General features: G+C 34.7%; 1 protein-coding gene across 3 annotated transcripts in view; it reads right to left on the reverse strand.

Annotated features, from left to right (window-relative positions):
* Positions 1 to 1663: 1663 nt before the first annotated feature.
* The window catches only part of stk39 (serine threonine kinase 39), a 137898-nt gene continuing 116673 nt past the window's right edge, over positions 1664 to 22888 (reverse strand). Inside the window, exons 15-17 of one of the 3 annotated variants that reach the window (XM_055215240.2) lie at positions 22527 to 22595; positions 19704 to 19768; positions 1664 to 3322 (exon numbers count right to left, since the gene is read on the reverse strand). In XM_055215240.2, coding sequence (XP_055071215.2) covers positions 3248 to 3322; positions 19704 to 19768; positions 22527 to 22595 — 209 coding nt within the window. In that variant the 3' untranslated portion in view covers positions 1664 to 3247. The remainder of the gene's footprint in view (positions 3323 to 19703; positions 19769 to 22526; positions 22596 to 22888) is intronic. The other 2 variants (XM_055215241.2, XM_055215239.2) reach the window with 2 other exon arrangements.

Here is a 22888-nt window from a genome sequence, read left to right on the forward strand (position 1 = left end):
AGTTGGACCGGTCACATTCAACCGCATGTGCGTATGTGCGTACAGAAAGCTGCTCACTTAGCGCCTTTTTGTGGTTAAATTGTTTAAAATTACTTGAGTATTAGCATTTGCAAGCCTTTGAAACACGTGCAAATTATAAGCTTTCTCTATTTAAATTAGCGTATTAATCTGCGAACCGCATGAGAGCCGAACTGTGGGGATAAACTGCGATCCGTCACAGTACACTGAAAAAAATTATTCATTGAATTTAATCGATTTTTTTAAGGTAAGTGGTTGCAATCAATTTATTTAAGCTACATTTAAACAAAAGTTTTATATTTTATTTTACTTTAATAATCTTTTTTGTTTAAATGTAGCTTAAATAAATTGATTGCACCCACTTACCTTAATTTTTTTAATTAAATTCAATGAATAATTTTTTTTCAGTGTACTACATCCTACGCAAATGATCTACAATGGTACTGTACACTGAAAAAAATGATTAATTGAATTTAATCCATTTTTTTAAGGTAAGTGGTTGCAATCAATTGATTTGAGCTACATTTAAACAAAAAAGATTAGTAAAGTAAAATAAAATATAAAACTTTTGTTTAAATGTAGCGTAAATAAATTGATTGCAACCACTTACCTTAAAAAAATTGATTAAATTCAATGAATCATTTTTTTCAGTGTAACTGTTTTAAAACTCAACAATAAAACAGAAACTCTTTCAAATACTTGTATAACAACCTACTAAACTTTAATAATTAAAAATGCATAAAATAACACGTTATTTTTTTGAAACTGGAAATCCCTGTTGCTTTAATACAACACAAATTAGTCATGTTATCCCAACTTAAATGAGTTATGTTCACATAGGTTGATTTAACCTGATAGGGAACACTGTGCCGTACACGGTACACCCCCTCTCTTGCACGTGAGGCTGCATTACGTCATTGTAACTTTGAAGCATTAAATCTGCATAATATGCATAATATGATTTTTAGCAGTCATAAAACTGTAATCTAGTTGTTAGTTACCTGAACCGGGCGGCGCCGATTTAGGATATTTACTTACCTTCAAAATCTTCCCTTCATCTGCTTCGGTGAAATTGTCCAAAAAAATTGTTTATAAATCCCCAAAAGTCCAAGGAAATGGACTATCCAAGCCTTTTAATCCAAAACGATTTGTTCATCTCACAATCTTGACGTTTCTGACCGAATTGCGATATAAATAGTGTATACAATTAGTTCACTAACAAACATTCTTTCGAATCTCACTTTTCATTCACGATTTATAATGAATATATTTGGATGTCACGTTTATTGTGCAACGTCTGAGAAACAAATACGCCCCCTTGTGGAATTTTAGCCGTTCCATAAGAGGCACATGTGATATGCCTAGAAAATACTTAATATTTTTTATTAAAACCAAAAACAATATTGTAATGGATTAAATGAGCACATTTTAATTATGTTAATTGAATTAAGGTCTAAATATGTTTTTTTAGTGTAAAACACTATAAATATTTAATATTTATATTAGCAACCCACCAATACAAAAAGTGCATTATGTTTGCCATATTCCAAAGTTTGCTAAAATGTATATACTTATATATATATATTTAATCTATAAATCTCACAGCCCTAAGTAGTGCTTACATAATTATACTCCATTATACTAATGTTTTTCCTATTTCTTGAGAATATGATTAGATATTTATAACCCTCTGGTATCTGTTTCTGTAGCTCTGATGGCGGCCACTAATAGACTTAAACAATTACTGCAAAAAAATCCCTCTCTTAGGAAAATACCAACATTAGATTATGATAATTGTGCTCGTTTCCCCAAAAACACAGCCACACAATATTTATAGGAGCAGTAGTTTTTTTATTTGTTGTTCCTTTGCAGAAATTGTATATTCTATGCTTATTACAGAAAGTGAACATGGACTAAAGAGTAACATACACGCATGGTATATAGAAACACAAACTTAGAATCATAATAAAGTATTTAGTTCTACTTCACATTATTTACATTCGGATTGAAAACAAAATAATTTAATTTAAGCTACTAGTTTTGGACACACAGATGGCTTTTCTGTCATTCAGTAGTAGACATTTGGTTTCCTTCAAGAAATACTCACTGCATCACTGATGCATTCTAGATTATCAAACAAACATGTTCTAGTGCTTTTAAATGGCATAATTGTCACTCAGCATTTTTAAATACAATACATCAGGATTAAAGTGTGCGTCGTGGAGGCTTGTCACTTGACGAAGCTTTAATAGATTAACTCTGAACGGTTCCTCGGGGTCAAAGCGCTGTTGGGGCAGGTGCGTCTACTCGCACCGCACAAAATCAAAGTGCATCGGCTGCTACCCAAACTGCAGATGACTCCGAGACGAATCTGGTGAAGATCTGGCCCGGATTCGTGATGTCTAGGTATCTTAACGTGACCAATGAAAATACTATCAACCAGTTTTTTCTGTTTAGTGTCAGCAGAATGGATTCGGCTTCGGACAGCTTCAAGCTTGTTACCTACATGTCTTAGGCACAGATAAAAAAAACAAGGCACCTCTAAGCTTTGAAGCATCAACACTGTTCCCAAAATAAAGCGGTACATTTGCACACGGCAGCATTCGGCTTTCTCATACTCTTTGAAATAAAAACAAACAAATGAACAAAAAATTAACAAAAGATCCCCTTTTCATCAGAGCATCTTTATGTACAATACAGTTCAAATGTTAAATTAACATTCATAATGTATTTATGAAAATGTGCTTTTTACATTCAGAGGGAGGAGACGCCTTCATTTCAGATGTGGGATCTTCTTATTCAACAAATACGAGAGGAAAATAAAAAACTTTCAACAATAATACAAATAATAAAATAATACAGAGCATTGTGGCAGAGGTAAAATAATAATAATAGTTATAATAAAATAATCTTATTTTTGTTTCACTAGCTATTGCCTCCTGAGATGATGGGGTCCTGTTTTGAATTCTTGGATATCGGTGTTGAAATGTTTAATGACAGGTATTGGGAATACAGCATTGAGAGACGGGGTGTGTGTGTATTTTCGAATAAAGAGTGCTGTGTTTGATTGAATAGGTGCAAACAGGCTTGAAAAAGAGAACGGGTGGGAAAGTGGATGGGGAACCAGGAGGAGAGAGTTTGCAGCGTGGTACCAAACCTCCTGTAGCATTCAGTCCCTTCTGACACATACACCCACTGCCCACCTCGTTACCGTGGTAATGAGATGGTATCAAGTGACACTCAACTGCGCAAAGCCAATCAGTTTCACCTCATCTGGGATTTCTGAGCTGTCACAGCCAGATGCCTGGAAATACACAGATACCAATGCACACTGTTAATGCAGCTGAGACAAACCACAGTTAAAAAAATGGTCCAAAAATGGTCCCTAGCTGTCACTGGGGCAGTGCTCTTTTTGCATCTTAAGAGTTCATATTACCCAGACAGCAGACAACTTTGGGGCAGATCCACACCGGAGCTGCTGGCTTTGGCACGGATACCTCAGAGATACATATTGGTACCAAATGTATTCATATCTGTACGTGAATGGACATTTTAAAGGGTATAGCCCTAGTGACAGCTTGGGACCATTTATGATTGCAGTAACATTATTTCAATGAATGTTCTGGGTTCGAAGCTTGTTAATCTCGATAAACAGCATTAAATAATTTTAAATGGTCTGTCATTTAAATAAAACACAAACAAGTTAGAATCATGATTAGAGTAAGCATGCACTGTTTTTTATAATCTTTACCCAACAGCATTTAAAAAAAGTTTAATGCCTTCCAGAAGATTTTCTTCTTCATACAATATATCAAATAAAAGTACAGACCCTCTGCTCTCAAACAAAAAAAACAGTTTTATCCTATCTTCATTTGTTTTCTTTTATCCCCTCTCAAATATGAGTAGGTTTCTTCAAAAATACATTTTTGAATAGACAATTGCATTTTTGTAAAGGACTTTGTTAGAGATTAGATTGAGAACGATTATCAAAACAAACACAGAGTTTTAACTTTTTAGATTAGTGGATACTTTAGTGTTTTAGAAGTTGGGTAGGAGCGCCACCTAGTGGAAAATAGTGGAAGTATGGATTGCCGTTGTCATTACGCTGCAAAAAATGACCTTCTTACTTAGTATTTTTGTCTTGTTTTCAGTAGAAATAAATTCTCAAATCAAGATGTATTTTCCTGATGAGCAAAATGACCTAAGAAAATAATACTAGTTTTTAGACAAAAAATATACAATTTAAGTGAATTTGTGCTTAAAACAAGCAAAAATATCTGCCAATGGGGTGAGAAAATTTTACTTAAATTAAGTGTTTAAGAAAAAAGAAATCTTATTTCACAATTTTTTTTCTCACCCCATTGGCAGATAATTTTGCTTGTTTTAAGGACAATTTACTTAAATTGTATATTATTTGTCTTAAAACTAGACTTATTTACTTGGGTCATTTTGCTCATCAAGAAAAGGCATCTTGATTTAGGGATTTTTAGATATTTCTGCTGAAAACAAGACAAAAATACAGAGAAAGTCATTTTTTGCAGTGTAGCACTATTCGGACAGGATTAGTTTTCCAAACGACGTTTGAGTTTCAACGTGTCCCCCAGGACGTCTGTGGTTTTATGTACCGATTCGGACGATATTAAAATTCTCAGGCTATTCCAGAGATGGAAGTGTCTGTTTCATGCATTTGGGCTCATGGATACAAATTATTACAGAACATGTAATTTATTAATTTAAGTTTAACAAATCAAAATAAAATATACAAATCCTATAAAAGTAACGTTAGCCTACATGTTTTATATAACTGGTTGCTTATAATAAACCCAAAGAAATGAAGAAATAATGATTAATAACAATTTATTATCTTTATTAATTAACATTACCATTCCGGAGTTAAACAAGTTTGAACGGAGTTTCTTACTTTATAACATTACTGATATTACTGTGGCCAGTCTTAACAGTGTTTGATATTCAGCTCATCTTGATTTAATTATTTTATTTCGCTGAATGGGAAAAAACATCCATATCTGAATGAATGGGACTCACAATATAATGAATGGGAAATACAATATACGCGCGTAAGACCTTACGGCAGATCACGTTGGCCAAAACACGAAATGAACTGCGTTTTCAAAACATATTGCGGGCAAACACAGACATTTGCATCCGGACGGGATTAAATTTCTCTCTTTCTGAGTTCGCGAAAAACAGTAGGTAAATTGTTCTGGAATTCTTACGGAGGTCGTCAGAGAAAAACGCAGACATGGCCGATTTGGACAGGATTAAAAACAAAGAGGACCTCTGAGAAGCACAATTTTCTCATAGGTCCCCCTGTAAAACTAATCCCGTCCGAATAGGGCTATTGGCAGGGAAAGAGTTAAGGGGACACAGTGTGCCCACTTCATACTGTAATTCCTATTATTAACGTCTATTAATTGAATACATTTAACCTTTTTATAGGCCATATTCTCGTGGACTACACAGACAATTGGTAAGAAGCATTTAGGAGTTAATGTAATTGCTATTTTACAAATGAATGAAAATCTGGGTGAAAAAATACACTTTAACACTGACTCATTTAAACGTTTATATTAATGCACTCATTGGTGATTGGCTGTAATGATCAACATTGCAAAAACAGGGAATAAAAAGAAACCTTTGATGCAACGTAAGTAGATCTTAATAAATAATTTTTCATTTTTTAGCACATTTCAACTTAATTGCATTGAAAGCACGAAAAAATAACTAGCCTATAAAAAACATTGACCTATTTATATAAAATTATTAGAAGAAAGCATTTTTTGCACCATATTTTACCTCAAATCTAGATATAAACATTAAACACTGCAAAAAATGACAATGACTTTCGTACTTAGAATTTTTGTCTTGTTTTCAGTACAAATATTTATAAATTTTTAAATCAAGACGCAATTTCTTGATGAGCAAAATAACCCAAGAGATAAGTTGTTTTTAGACAAAAAATATACAATTTAAGTGAATTAAAGATACATATTTTTAGCTTAATTTACAGATATGTTTGCTTGTTTCAAGTTTTAAGAAAAAAAGTAACACTATTTTAAATTACTTTTTTCACAATTTTTTTTCTTACCTATTGGTAGATTTTTTTGCTTGTTTTATGCACAAGTTCACTTAAATCTGATTATTTTTTGTCTAACAACAACTTATTTTCCTAGTATTTTTGTCTTGTTTTCAGTACGAATATCAAATAAAATATTACATTTTAAGAATGATGAGCAAAATGACCTAATAAAATAAGTCTAGTTTTTAGATTAATAAAAAAATTTTTTTAAGTGAACTTGTGCATAAAACCAGCAAAAAATAAAAACAAAACAACAAAAAAATTCTGCTAATGGGGTAAGAAAAAAATAAGAAATGAGTGAAATAAGTAACTTGAAATAAGTTTACTTTATTCTTACAAACTTAATAAAAAAAATCTTATTTATTTTATCACAAATTTATTTAAATTAGCATTTTTTTGTCTAATAACTAGACTTATTTTTGTTAGATAATTTTGTTTATTAAGAAAATGCAACTTGATTTAGGATTTTTTAGATATTTGTACTGAAAACAAGATAAAATACAGAAATAAGTATGAAAGTCATTTTTTTGTGGTGAACTGAACTTTGTGGTAGCTGCTGCATTTGGAAATTGTTGCGAGCGTTTGTGATACAATTTTTAATTTAATGAGATAACAAAATGCAGCACCAGCTGCAAGGTGTCTCCGACCGTGCACAATGATGGCACCAGCGCTGTTCTGTTGTGTCTGGATTTGTATAACTCATTAATAATTAATTGCGTCCAGAATGAAGTACATGATTAAAATCACAAAAGTGTCAGAGTAAAGTCAAACTGCTCATATGTTGCTGCCTATAAAACAAAGTAACAGATAAAAAGATGCTTCATTGATTTTGAGGTTGCACGCAAAATCCACTTGGCTCAAAAATCCGAATGGGCTTGACGCCTCTGTGTACCTCTGTTGTCAGAGACATTATACATGCTGGCAGTGAGATCGCTGTGAATCAATTTCTGACCTTGGCTCTGTTTCAAATTCTAGTGAGTTGCTTTAGTTGGCAGGATTTTAAGGCATCATAGTCGCTCTCCCATTCTGAAAGCTGTGCCTAAAGGTAAGCAGCATTATTCTAAGAGAAATTTTGGCCAAAGTACAGAAAGGCTAAATTGTGCATATCCTTCACCGAGAAAACATTTCTATAATACACTACAACCAGCTTGGCAAAAATATTGTAACGAGTGTGAAAGAATTGGGAGAACGCAAAATGCATTTTACTGCAAAATAATACAATTTTGTCAAGTAGATTTTTACCCACTATTTGTGTGTATTATGTTTTTTGTGGTTTATTTTCACAAAGCACATATCTGTATAAAGTTAAATCCAAGATTTAACCATAATGTCAAGACCACAATCTTATAAATGCTTGGTTGACTCAACCATGGGTTAAAAGAACCCATCATTGTGCATGTTTTTTTAAAGTCCTGTAATAGCAGTAAATGGTAGACTAATGTAAAGTCTTATAGACTATTGATGGATCCTCTGATACAATGTTACATCCTCTCTCATTTGTAAGTCATTTTGGATATATGCGTTTGTTAAATGAATAATGTTAAGCCTAAATTTTGCACAAGGATTTTTACATGTTCACTTGATCAAACACACACACAACATTTATCCACCTAGGAAAGGTAGTCCAAACTTTATAATGTGGCCTAAAAATATAACTGAATAATTCAAAGAAAATATCAGCTTTACATACATCTGAAACACTGTCTTAGTACACTTCCATCATATGGGTGATTATATAATTACAGGTATGTTTGATGTCCCGTGTCTAATATTTTTTGTTGCTTTTTCGGTTATATTATTGATTTTAATAATTTGGTTCTCATTGTCATGAATCACAAGATGTTACAGGCCAAAACAAAATCATCTTTTCTGTAAAAAGTGTCTCATAAAGCTGAATATTACATGTGACCATGGACCACAAAACCAGTTACACAGTCATTTTAAGCAATATCCAACAATACATTGTATCGATAAAAATGATCAAAAAAAATTTTATGCCAAAAATCCTTAGGATATTAAGTAAAGATCATGTTTCGTAAAGATATTTTGTAAATTTCCTAACGTAAATATATCAAAACTTTATTTTTGTAAGTGGATGCCGTTGCTAAGGACTTTTTTGGACAACTTTAAAGGTGATTTTCTCAATATTTACATTTTTTTTGCACCCTCAGATTTTTATATAGTTGTATCTCAGCCTAACAAGCAATCCATCAGTTGAAAGCTGATTTAATTTTTTTAAATGGCTGTTTTTTTTATCCAGGATCACATATAGTTGTCTGAATTAGAGTCAATTCTGTTGAACTATAAAACCCTGTTACCAAGGTAGAGAGAAGACCTCTACTGTCAATAAAGAAATGCACCCAACCTGAAATGACCCTGAATCACTCTTTTATTAATTGTTTTTAAAGTTATATTTTTTGGACCATTTTTGCCTTTACCCCCTTAGCATTATAGCTAAAAAACCACTTAAAGGACACTAATTGTACCTGCTCTGTTGCTTGTATCTTAACAGGGTTTACATCATTCAAATCACAAGAATCTCAGCTTTCCAAAGATATGTGACATGTTTAGCTTTTTGTTTTTGAGTTGTCATCTGTCATGAAGTTTTCTGTTAAATAATGCAGTGTCCCTCCCACGGTACATTGGAACGTTAGGAAAGTACAGGGAGGAGAAAGGGGTATGGGATTGTCAAATGATCATGAGCCATGAATTGAACCCGGGTTGCCGAAAGTGCGAAAGCATCACATGTCGGAGCACTTTCCATTACACCACCGGCTCTGACGACCGAACCACTTTTAAAGGCAGGATAGGCAGGAATTATCTAAAAGACTTTTTTCCAAATTTGTTTAAACTGTCTTTATATACAAATACATAATAAAAATGTAAGTACTCTGAAAAAGAGAGTATAAAACTTGAGTGTCTGTAGACCTCTCATGACTGTTTTAAACACAGCTAATTATTTCCATTCGGGACGAAACAAAATGATTGGCTTGCGCGACTATCACTCTCTCTCTCTCTCTCTCGTGACCATGGCACCACCCCTGTTGCTACAGGATCACCCACACATGCACACACCCAATTGATTTGAAAGTGCACGAGCGAGGCACTTAAGAGCACAAGTACGCAGACAAAGAGCATTCAGAACTAACAGTACCTGCATATGCAGTCAGCGAAGGCAAACAAGGCAAAAAAAAGGAATAAACAAAGAAATCAAATGAGAGTAAATATCGCGAGTCTTCTCGGGTCCGTTCGGTAAAAAACATTCATTTTAAAATACCAGAGATGACTAATATAATACCCGATGCTTGTCCAAGGCACGTGTGAAACTTTTAGACCTGAAGCTCAGGGACTCAGATCAGACTTTGGGTTTTCAGATTTAAGTGGACCTGTGAAGATCTTTGGTTAAGAACTGACAGTCATACACAGAGAAGCTCTCTCACCCACATGTGTTTGACAAGTCAAAAGTAATTTCAGTGGTAATCAACATTATGTCACAAATGCTGACGATGTAAACGTTCCAATGAACGGTCCTTTGATACTGTAAGAAACCATTTACAGTACTGCGTTAACGAAAAGCTTAGAAACTTCAAAGAGGAAAGGTCAGGACACGGTGAAAGAAAAAGGTGTAAGTGAATTCTGCTCTTCAGTCTTTGACAGGTGTCTAATCAGTCAACACAAGTGGGTCGAGAACAGATAATCTTATCACAGGTAACACACAGACCAGATTTCTGGAGGCGATCGATTGCTCGTGCCGACCACTGTGATGTCCATTTTCTCTGAGGGGACACAGAAACTATCAGACACTCGGGGCAGAAATCTGAGCGAGGATGAAAGTGTGTGTTTGAGGTCAAGTGCAAATGAAAGAAACGAGACTTGCCTTGAACAGCTAAAAACACTGAAGGCCACATACGGTTTTAATTCACATTTCTGTTAAATGAGAGGAACTGTGAACCGTAAAAATGTCTGGCCATAAAACTATTCACCGACGTAGCTCGCATTTCTCCTGAGTGAAGCATTATGAATCACTGTGAGGGAATTTATTATTGTGACTGAGTGATTGACAGCTAGATGTAGACGCGTGGAAGGAAATGAATTGTATTTCAGATTAGGCATCTGTCTTTTTCATATTGAACATTAAGAAGGATTTAGTAGAAGATGCAGGTAAATCAGGCAGCGGCCTCAGCAGGGCTTCATTCAGTCGACTCAGGAGTCATGGGGCGCATTGCAGTCGTAAGCGAGTGTACACACTTCCAAAAGCAGAGCTCTTGATGTACAAACTCTGGAGGGGGTGGCGCAATTCTGTCTCGTAATACACTTGGCCAATGGAGCAATGAAAAACGATGCAATTTTCTCTTTATCTGGAAAGATGGTTCATGTTCCATGTCCTCCCCAATGTGCCCTTCAAGAATTCAAGAGTGCTGTTTGGAAATCGCCCATACAAAAGACGATTAAAGAATTAATGGTGCGCTGTTTCTACAATTAATAAAATATACCAGTCACTCTAAAATGAATCACTCTGCAATGAATTGCATGTAAATAAATAGATTACTAAACACTCTCATAAATCGTGATATTTACTCACCCCCATGTCATCCAAGATGTTTATGTCTTTACTTGTTCAGTCGAGAAGAAATTAAGTTTTTTGAAGAAAACATTTCAGGATTTTTCTCCACACTGCAAAAAATGTTACTTAGAATTTTTGTCTTGTTTTCAGTAAAAATATCAAAAAGTTCTTAAATTAAGATGCCTTTTCTTGATGAGCAAAATGACCCAAGAAAATAAGTTGAGTTTTTAATTTTCAAATTTAAGTGATTTTGTGCCTAAAACATGCAAAGAAAATCTGCCAATGCGGTAAGCAAATTTTTCTTGAATTTAGTGTTTAAGAAAAGATTTTTTGCTTACCCCATTGGCAGATTTTTTTGCTTGTTTTCTGCACAAAACTACTCACATTTGATACCCCTGGTCCAAAAACTAGACTTATTTTCTTGGGTCATTTTGCTCATCAAGAAAATACATCTTAATTTAAGAATTTGTAGATTTTTTTGTCTTGTTTTCAGTAAAAATAAGTAATTTTTTTCTTGAAAGTCATTTTTTGCAGTGCATATAGTGGACTTTAGTGGAACTCAACAGTTTAAAGCTTCAATGCAGCTTCAAAGGACTCCAAATGATCCCAACTGAGGCATAAGGGTCTTATCTAGAGAAACGATTGTAATTTTTGCCCAAAAAAGTACTTTTAAACCCCAACTTTTCTTCTTGCTGCACTAGCCGTGTGATGCGCCAGCATGACCTTACGTATTACATAATCACATCAAAAGGTCAAGCGTTACATATGTGAAACGCACACTTACGGATCATTTTAAACAATAAACTGACACAAATACATTAACTCTTTCCCCGCCATTGACGAGTTATCTCATTAATTAAGCGAAAATTTTCTGGAAGGCATTAAACTTTTGTGAAAATTATGAAAAATGCTCGCGCTAGCTGACAACTTTTTTTTTTTTAAACGCTGGCGTGGAAAGAGTTAATTGGTATCATTCCACATACAACAACGTCTGAACGCTCCTCTTTCTCCACACTTGTGAACACTGGAGTGGTAGTTCGCATACATCATGCTGGCACATCACAAGTCTAGTGCAAGATGAGAAGTTGTGGTTTAAAAGTACTTTTTTTGCTAAAATGTCGGTCGTTTAGATTAGACCCTTATGGTTGGGATCGTTTAGAGCAGAGGTCCCCAACCACCAGGTCGCGACCCAGTAACGGGTTATGAACAAGTTGCCACCGGGTCGCAAGAACGTCCGGAAAAAAATGCGTATGATAGCTATGTAATAGCTTAACCGGGTGTTTTGTCATTTAAGATCCTGGAATATTTTACTAGAAAAAAAATTTAATTTCTTATTTTTTTATGAAAGTGGAATATTCCTTTAATGTAAACTTGATCACACACCACTCGGCGGCCATGTTTGCAAAGCCTCCAGGCACTTATTTTGTTCATGCAAGACTAAAGTTGTCTCCACTTAAATAGGGAAATACAGATATCTCTACAGATAAATCACAATGCTAAAATCACAATTAAACAACATATTTCTGATCAACAAATAAACATAAACTGTACTATAACTTTTGATTCTTAAGCTCAAAATGCACTAAAACTAAATTTTTAGGTCACTTCAGCTACGGCACACATTGTCAAGTCTCGATTGGTCCTTTTAAATGTGGTGTGTGTACATTTTAGCGGTATCTAGTGACGAGATTGGGAATTGCAACCAAAAGCTCACCCCTCAATTATAAAATGCATATGGGTGATTCTCGCGAAATTAGACTTATGAGGTGTCATGAAACATTTTGATAAAAAAAGTAAATGCTATCAAAATAAGAATCATACAGTTACAAACATCTCTTCATGTACTATTTTGCACATGATTTCAAATGACATAATACAAACCCATTTTTTATTCCACATTTAAGGGGAAAATTTTCATTACCACAACGTGTCCATAACTGGATTTGGGTTCTTTGACATGGAAATATTTATAATAAAAATAAAAAGCTTCAGTGCATATTATATTATAAACATTTGGGTGATTCTCACGAAACCATTGAAACACCACGGCACTAATGATTTTAGCTTTAAAATGTGTAATATAGTAACATTAAAAAGCATCAGAATTAACACAATACTGTGTTCTACCTTGCACAATGTGTGATTTCAACATAAGAATTTATAATAGTAAATTTGATATCATTTTCTGCTGGAATTCTCATTACCGCAATGTGTCCGGCTGTGTTTGAACATGCGTTATGTTGTAATTTAATCAAATTAGCACAAAAATATTAAGAAAAAAAATAAATGGATGTTTTGCTAGACTACTTTAGATGACAGAAAAAATATTTACTGAATATTAATGTATAATAATAATGAAGAAAAATTAGGAAAATGATGTGTCCATGCCTGATGTTCTCATCCTCCGCAACACTTTTTGAGAACAGTTTAAGCACACATACAGAATTTTAATAAAGTTTGATTTTGAGTGACCAAGCACATGGACCAGTTACTTCATGATGGCTACCAGGTAAGATCATTTTTTTACAGTAAATTTGAAATATTGTCTTGTCAGAATGCTTACACGACATTTTGATTATCATTACCGCAACAGATGCTTATTAAATGTTAATTTAATTAATAGAAGCATAATACTTTGATTTGAAATGCATGTGCAGAATCTCCAAATTATGTTCTTTCAGGTTTGTCATGTCATTTTGAAAATATGTCAGTGTTGATGTTTTCTGACTGTTGCGGTAATGAGATTTTTTAGGACTAATTTTTTAAATTATGTTACAAAAAGTGTTAAATGATAAGTAACAGTTTTTAAATTAATGTTCCCATTTACTCCAGACTTTGTTTTTCAATGTCTGGTGGGAAAAAAAGTAAATTTAAGCAATTTTTACATTTTCATGCTTGACATTTTTAAAACCAAGTTTTCGTGAGAATCACCCATTTACAGTAAAGAAACATGTGGTATTTGGTGATCATTGGTAAATGTAGAGACAATAATAAGGAATATTAATTTGTCCAAGACCAATTTTCTCATCCTCCGTAACATTTTTCAATCATTGTTTAAGCCCTCAAGAAACTAATATTTTCAAAAAATAATTGTTGGAATGGACATAATTGACTGTGACACTCAAGAAGGCTACAAGGTAAGCAGTTCTTATTTTTTCTCTCCAGATAAAAGTTGAAATTTTGTTTGTCATAGTACCTAGACAACTTTTTAGATCTCATTACCGAAACATGAGTTTGTAAATGCATATATTTAATGTTATATCATGTTGCGGTAATGATTAATAATTTTTGAAAATGATAATCTAAAAATTGTAAATAATCCTTTAGGAAATATTTTTTAAATCCTCTAAAAATAATGCTAATAGTAAGCTTAGACCTTAATCTTATATGTGCAAAAAAAATGGCTTCAAGGGCTTTTTAAAAATTTTGATGCTGGACACCTTCTAAGTCTGGATTTCGTGAGAATCACCCATATGGTAGTCGCTACAGGACAAACATGTCGTCGTCTGAGACAACGTAGGAACAAAACGCCCTCTGTAGAGCAGTTTGTCCAATTCGGCCTACTGAAGAAAGATAATGGCGACTTCCATGTAAGGGGACCCGCGGTATATGGAGATAAAAACGCCCCATTCTAAGGTAATTAAAACAATACAGTTCTTTATGTAAAGTCTTCCCACCACTGAAAATACAGGTATGTACACACACATTCATAGTTTAAGCAGTGCACAATCTTGTTATATGTATTATCTTCAGTTCTGCACATCAGTTGATAAATAATTTATATGTTTATACGGTCTCAGTTGTGTTAAAGGTTAGCTTAAATACTCCCATTGACTAATGTTTGTCTTTGGCATAGATCAGAACAGTCAGGTGGACTGGAGGGTGCAGGTGGGATATCACATTTTTCTTATACATCAAATCAATAGATCTGACACACAACAGAAACTTCAGTCCTGCCCTCATGCATCAGCCATTATGTGTGTGCGTAAAAGGCATTATTTTTATTCACGGTTCAATATTCAAGTGGCGTAATTGTCTGAGTTGTGCGCGGTGTAGTCAAGGGTGACATTAGTAAATGAGATCAGCGGACCAGGCTGTCTGAAGTATTCCCAAAACACGTGCCTCCTACGCTCCGCACCTTTCCTGGTACAGATTTCTCAGCATTTTGTTGTAATCACTACAGAAAAATGGGTTTTCTCAAGAGACGTGCGAGCAGAAAATAACCACGACACTCTGCATTTCCTAATACGACTGTTGAAGCGGTCCAGGTGCGGCTTTGAGTTTGCTGAGGAATGCATTGTGGGATTTTGTGGAAGGTGAGAGGGTGAGGTTAAGGGTAAAAGCAGGCAGATGCTATAGAGACGCTTCTGCACACAAGACTGCAGTGAAATGAGCTGCATTTCACAGACACACAGATGTTGTTTACTGCTAACTAAAGCAGTGAATAAACACAAAACTCAACCGATTGGACAATCCACAGAGACCTGCACTTAGAGGTCAGTCTTTCTTACCGTCAAGGGAACAGTTTGCTTTTTTATGGACTACTTTTGTGGTCCTTATATGTTTTTACTGTATGAGGAAATACACTCACCTAAAGGATTGTTAGGAACACCACACTAATACTGTGTTTGACCCCCTTAAGCCTTCAGAACTGCCTTAATTCTGCATGGCATTGATTCAACAAGGTGCTGAAAGCATTCTTTAGAAATGTTGGTCCATATTGATAGGATAGCATCTTGTAGTTGATGGAGATTTGTGGGATGCACATCCAGGGCACGAAGCTCCCGTTCCACCACATCCCAAAGATGCTCTATTGGGTTGAGATCTGGTGACTGTGAGGGCCATTTTAGTACAGTGAACTCATTGACATGTTCAAGAAACTAATTTGAAATGATTCAAGCTTCGTGACATGGTGCATTATCCTGCTGGAAGTAGCCATCAGAGGATGAGTACATGGTGGTCATAAAGGGATGGACATCCCTCACACCATTACACTACCACCAGCCTGCACAGAGGTAACAAGGCATGATGGATCCATGTTCTCATTCTGTTTACGCCAAATTCTGACTCTATCATCTGAATTGAGACTCATCAGACCAGGCAACATTTTTTCAGTCTTCAACTGTCCAATTTTGGTGAGCTCATGCAAATTGTAGCCTTGTTTTCCTATTTGTAGGTGAGATGAGTGGTACTCGGTGTGGTCTTCTGCTGTTGTAGCCCATCCGCCTCAAGGTTGTGCGTGTTGTGGCTTCACAAATGCTTTGCTGCATACCTCGGTTGTAACGAGTGGTTATTTCAGTCAAAGTTGCTCTTCTATCAACTTGAATCAGTCGGCTGATTCTCTTCTGACCTCTAGCATCAACAAGGCATTTTCGCCTACAGGACTGCCGCATACTGGATGTTTTTCACTTTTCACACCAGTCTTTGTAAACCCTAAAAATGGTTGTGCGTGAAAATCCCAGTAACTGAGCGTGAAATACTTAGACCGGCCCGTCTGGCATTCAGTTTGGAGTTCAGGAAATTGTCTGGACCAGGACCACACCCCTTAATCTATTGAATCAACTGCCATGTGATTGGTTGATTAGAAAAATTGCATTAATGAGAAATTGAACATGTGTTCCTAATAATCCTTTAGGTAAGTGTATATTCTGTAGCAAAACCCTCTAAGTGCGTCTGACATGTTTTCTTGTAAATGGGCATTATTAGGCTCTTATGTTTAGGTTCAGTGATTTGACTTTAATTGCAATGAAAAGGTTATTAGGCCATATCCACACTAAGCCAAAGCTTTCCCCATCTAATTATTTTTCCCTCATCCTAAAAAAGTCTGTAAACACAGCGCAGTCTCAAGAAATATCTGCACACACACACAAAAACACTTAAACCGCTCAAATCAATGTTTTATACATGCCAAACCAGTATGTGATGCTGTAATTCTGCCACAGAGATTTACTAAAAAACGCACAAGACGACTTGAAGCATGGACATGTTAACCTTGTTATTGTTTATAATCATTTGTTGCTCACTGTAGTAGCAAAGGAGCTTTAAGATTTTGCTTTAGTAAAGTTAATAGGCTCACTATCTTCTGCAGCACAAACACAAGCATGCAGTCCATCATTGTTGTTGTTGTTGTTGCTGTTACATGACCTAGTGGTGACTGACTAGGGTTGAGACACGGTGTGATGACATCATCGTATTACAAAATATACGGATTGGCTATACACACAAAAACACAAGTGTGTCGTGTTCATATTTATCCCCTCTGGGACCTAGCTAAAAAAAATTAGTGGTTTCAGGCTCCCAAATATACGGCTAATCATGTTTCATTGTGGATAGGCTCTTAGTCAGTAATTGAAATGCCTTATTTTTACCAATGTTACTTTAGTCATTTCATTGGTATTTAACAAATTTGAAGTGCATGTTAATCTCAATGTCTAAGAAAAGTGTACAGTCACTCCTCACCGTCCTTTCTAAATGAAAGTAAAAGGCTACACTGCAAAAAATTACTTGCTTCCTTTTCCGTGTCTTGTTTTCAGTACAAATATCTAAAAATTCTTAAATTAAGATGCTTTTTCTTGATGAGCAAAACGACCCAAGAAAAGAAGTCTAGTTTTTAGACCAAATTTAAGTGAAAAATGTGCTTACCCCATTGGCAGATTTTTTTTGCTTGTTTTATGCACAAAATCACTTAAATTTGATATTTTTGGTCTAAAAACTAGACTTATTTTCTTGAGTTGTTTTTCCTCATTCTTTAGGTTAAACTGTGCCTTAAGAAAGATTCATGAGAACAGCACCAAATCACATCATGTCAAATGTAACAGAACATGCTGTATGATGGATTAAAGCATTTTCAATAAACAATATCAGTCACTAATCCTCCACAGGGAGCGAGATATAAAAGGAGAAATATGAACGGATATTCCAACAGGAAGCCACGGCCTGACGCGCTTCTTTCCGTCTGATTGCGTTTAACGGGGACGCACGATGACATTTTAATTTGGGTGTTCATGTATGTGTCATAATATCCCAGTTCTGTCATTTTTAAAGCATTAAAAAGCATCATTAAACACTATCCTAATATTCTCTCAGATCTGTCAAGTGTTCGCAGTAATCAACAAGGAGTTATGTAATGAAAATTCATTATGCTGTCAAAGAAGCCGTTTCAACAAATAATGAATGAACGCTTATGCAGGACCTGAGGGAAACACGCTGTGCATATTCAATACGCAATTAATTTGACGAGCTACAACGGAGCAAAATAAACTAAGTTTTTTCTTGTCCAGAAAATGTCCATGACTCTTGCAGGTTTACTTAATAAGCATTTTTAAAAAAAATATGTGGAGGGTTAGAGCTATTTAATGCATTCTGACTTATTAACACAGTTTAAGAGTTGGTTTCCTCTACTAAACATAGTCAAGGTGTCAAAAAAGCAGTTGGACGTATGACAGTGTATTTCTGTGACAAATGCACTTAAATGTAACAAACTTGATTTCTTTTATGTGCAATTACAGTACAGGAAGTACAATGAAGTCCTTATATGGGCACACAACTGGAATAGCGCACGCACACACCAACCAAGACCTGACACAAAATTAACGTCACCAAAGAAGTGTGTTGATGTTTGTTAAGAAAATTTAAGCTTGTTCAGCTTTCCAAAGATTTTCCAGAGATAATGGGATAATGTTTTGCGTGTGTTGCTTGTTCGTGACTCGCTCCGCCCGTATGACACCTCCAGGCAGTCTGGTTTATTTGGAAAGAATTGGTAAAGCAGTCTTTTATGAATCTGATAAAACTAAAGACACTTTGCATATATGAAGGATGTAATACTAGTTTATAGGTACTAAACATTAACATGCGATAAGCAGAAACAGCATGTTATAGTAATACATGAGTTTTTTCCGCTTTTATGAAATTATTTGGCCCGTCCTGCAACACTGTATTTTTTTACATACATTTCAATTTTTATAACCCGTTTCGTTTTCATGCAAAAAAAACATTTTGGTATGAATTAACATTCACATACAGAATATATATGCATTAAGCGAACAGTTCAGCATGTGTGCTTAAAAAGTCTAGAATTTTTATGATATTATCCTTCACTACACAGGGAATAATATATATTTTTTTACCCAGAAAACTTGCATAAAATAGATTCAAGCATTTTCAATGACCTGTATCTATGCATGTATATTTTCAAAAACTTCACAGGGCCTTGAATTTTTCCCCAGATTCACAAACTTTTAAGGATTTCAAGGACCCGTGGGAACCCTCTTTCTGAGATCCAGTCACAAACATTAGATTTCGCAGCTTGACCATATTTTCTTTAAATGATGTAAATTCCCAACCTTAATTTCTCCAGCAACTCGTCTTTCATCTTTAATTTCTTTTCTTTTTTTTTGTGGCTGAGCGTGAAGGTTTTGTGACATCAAGAAAGTTACTTTGCTAGAGAGGCCTAAAGTTAAATTTTAACTTTATCGAAGAACGATAATAAAATATAAAAAATATATAACCCAAATTTTTAATATAGACCATTTTGCAAAATGTAAACAACACTTGTCCACCTCCTGTTTCAGTTTTTTTAACACTAGATAAACATACAACCAACATAACATATAGAACTGAATCAAAAAGTTAAACAAACATCTTTAAGATATATGTAAAATAAAGAAAACAGTTGCAAACTGGAAGTGTTTCTAAACCAGTGTGGTTTACATCTTGCAAAATGGTCTATAGGCTATAGCGAATTGCACGCAACATTCAAGGCTTTTAATTTTAATTTTACTGACCTGGCCCAACCCAGACCGCAAATAAAATGAGAATTTCTTTACCTGCCCCGACACAACCTGCGCATCACTAGTGTGTTATGTGAGCTTTAAGATTTTAGAAATTGCAACCTCAAAGAGCCATTTCTAGCATAACGACAATTTCACAAATAAGAATTCCTTTGTTTGTTTTTTATAGGTTTTTCATTAAAGTGAGAATCTTACAAAGATGCTTTGTGACATTAAACATCTGAATACTCACCAGCTTAAAGGTCAATACTTTATAGGTAACGGGGTCTTCTACAATCTTCTGAAGGTTAGCAGCCACTGAGAAAACACAAATAAAAAGATATTAGTCCCTTTCACACATACAGTCTTTACTGGTAATTTACTGGTAAATTGCAGTTAACATGTCATGTGTGAACAGAACCTTTCCGGTAAATCAGTGCTCCCAATTTACCAGTAAGACAGGTTGTAAGATTACCAGTAATTTACCGGTAAGCGCTGTGTGTGAACGAAAATTATAGGATTATCGGCATTTAGAACGGACGCGCTCAGACCGTGCTGACAGCTTCAGGCCAATCATAGCGTTTTAATACAGATGACGCGTTTACCCCTGCACTGTTTACTGACGTTTCCACACACACATGCTGCTTGAAAGTTGAGCACACCTGAAGTTTACGTCCACATTTCTTCACCAAAGTTGTTTAAAACAGCTTACCGCCGAATTGCCGACGTCCTTAGCACGCCCTCTGTGAAGCCTAAAGTGCAAACAGTACTGTTGTTAAAAACGCATTTTCGGTTTGACGTCGTCTCATTCAATGTTGTTTGGTCATGAGCAACTTCGCGACTGTTTACCACAGACGTGAAAACAACAAAATACGGACCGTGGATATGAACAACGTGGATTGTTTACAAATACACGCCACTGCGTGTGTGAACAGCACATTTTTGTATTTACTGGTAAATTCATTCTGGTAAATTCATGGTAATTTACCAGAATTACTGTGTGAAAGAGGCTAATGACATACAAAGGATCACTGAATCACATCTGCACTGGATCACAATGATCATTCTATGCTCATGTTTCACAGTCCTCAATGACATCTAGGGGTATGCAAGATATATCATTTGCGATAATAACGTTGTTGTTTTAACAATGTGCAAAATTATATTATCGAGTATATAACTTGCTTTTTAAAAACCAGCCTTCAGTGCTCACAAATTTAATTTGCATGCGCTTTCGGAGCGTGATATGCAGCACATTTGATTGCAGCGTGTGTATGGCTTGTAAAAATCAAAATCAATTACGCTCTTTGCAATTTCTATGTTGTGAGCGGAGGACGTGCACGGGCCGGCTGTGCTTTTTTCATGTCTGTCACGAGCGGAGGATGCGTGTGAAGGAATGAACACCACACACAAGAAGTTATTTAGTGTTTTCTGAATAAAATAATATTTTCAAATGGACTATAAGATTACCAACAGTGTGAAATGGCTGAAGAGGAACTCGCTACATTTAATCAATAAACCATTATGTAAAACTGACTTCTTGTACTGTGATTGATGAAAGTTTGCATTTTCTGACTAACTGCATGATATTTTTGCTTCAAGTATGCTACTGTTTAGTACTGTTTACTTGAATGCTTCTATTTGAACTCTTTCCCTGCCATCGACAAGTTATCTCCTCAAATAAGAGAAAATATTTCCCTGCCAATGACGCTTTCCTGGCGAGTTTTACGGTAATCTGTATTTCCGCTATTATCCACTAGATGGTGGTCTTATCCAATTTATTAAAAACTTGAAGCAAAAACTAATGAAATTAATTTTAAACTCTGTGTATGTTTTGATCATCATTCTGAATCTGATCTCTAACAATATTCCTTTACAAAAATGCACTTATTTCAGCTTTTTGCTCAAAATTTTTTATTTTTGAAGAAACATACCAATATTTTAGAGGTTATAAAAAGAGTGAAGACAAGAGAAGATATGATAAAATGTTTTTTTTTTTCTCATTTTGTTTGTTTGTTTGAAAGCAGAGGGTCTCGTTCATTTGATAAATTTGCCTGTTTATATATTTATAGAAGAAAATTTTCCTGGAAGGCATTTTGTGAAACTTTTATTCACAAAAAAAAAAAAATGCTATAGGGCATTAAAAAAGGCTGGCGGGGAGAATGTGTAAACTCATAAAGACCTTTCTGTTTGTTTAATAATATCAACATTAACCTTAAAGGATTAGTCCATTTTCTTAAAAGAAAAATCCAGATAATTTACTCACCACCATGTCATCCAAAATGTTGATGTCTTTCTTTGTTCAGTCGAGAAGAAATTATGTTTTTTGAGGAAAACATTGCAGGATTTTTCTCATTTTAATGGACTTTAATAGAGCTCAACATTTAATACTTAACTCAACACTTACACTTTAAAAGTGTATATCTGTTATTTTTATTGTCAAAAATGACAATCGTTTTGCTAGATAAGACCCTTATGCCTCGTTTGGGATTGTTTATAGTCATTTGAAACAGTTGAAAAAAACTGTTAAGTGTTGAGTCCTGCAATGTTTTCCTCAAAAAACATAATTTCTTCTTGACTGAACAAAGATATACAACAACATTTTGGATGACATGGTGGTGAGTAAATTATCTGGATTTTTCTTTTAAGAAAATGGACTAATCCTTTAATCAAGGATCCAAAATATAGTTTGTTATCATTTTCTGCAAAATCATAGGTATTATCCAGACATTATTTTTTGCAATATCTCAGATCCCTAATGACATCTGTTAATATAACTATACCAATATCAAAATAGTGTTCACAACATCATTTTTAGTTACATTTGAATGAATTTGTATTGATTTGCAATGTTTGATCACTTTTATTAGCTGGTTAAGTCATCACTCTGAAAGTTAGTGATCATAACAATATAATTTATTTATCTTTATAGTTTTGGTGTGTGCTATTCTTTAAAATGTATAATGATTTTCAAAACTTTACGTTGCAGTTATCGTTACCACCCTTGGTGTAAACAGGCCAGAAATCCATGACTGTATTGTCGTATGTGCAACGTATAGAGAAAAAGCGACATTACCCACTACAACATCGAGTCCATTGACCAACCCAGCAGAAAATAGTTCCTGAGAAACTCCATCCGCCGTGTCTGAAGAGAAAACACACAAACACAGTGTGATATCAAATCATACGAACACAACGTTTATAAAGCTTGTTTAAACACACAACAACATAAACAAATCAAAACTGATCGTTTCAGTCACGTGACACATCCAGCTGAGATTTTTCTATAATGTTTACAGTGTTGTTGATATATTTATGCGACTATCAGAGGACAGAACTGTTATTCACATGCAAAAAATTATTTTCAATAAAAAAAATTTAGTACCAAAAAAATCTAATTTAAGTGATTTTGTGCATAAAACAAGCAAAAAAATAAAT

Source organism: Misgurnus anguillicaudatus, chromosome 17 (genome assembly GCF_027580225.2).
Source record: "Misgurnus anguillicaudatus chromosome 17, ASM2758022v2, whole genome shotgun sequence".
Taxonomy (NCBI): Eukaryota; Metazoa; Chordata; class Actinopteri; order Cypriniformes; family Cobitidae; genus Misgurnus; species Misgurnus anguillicaudatus.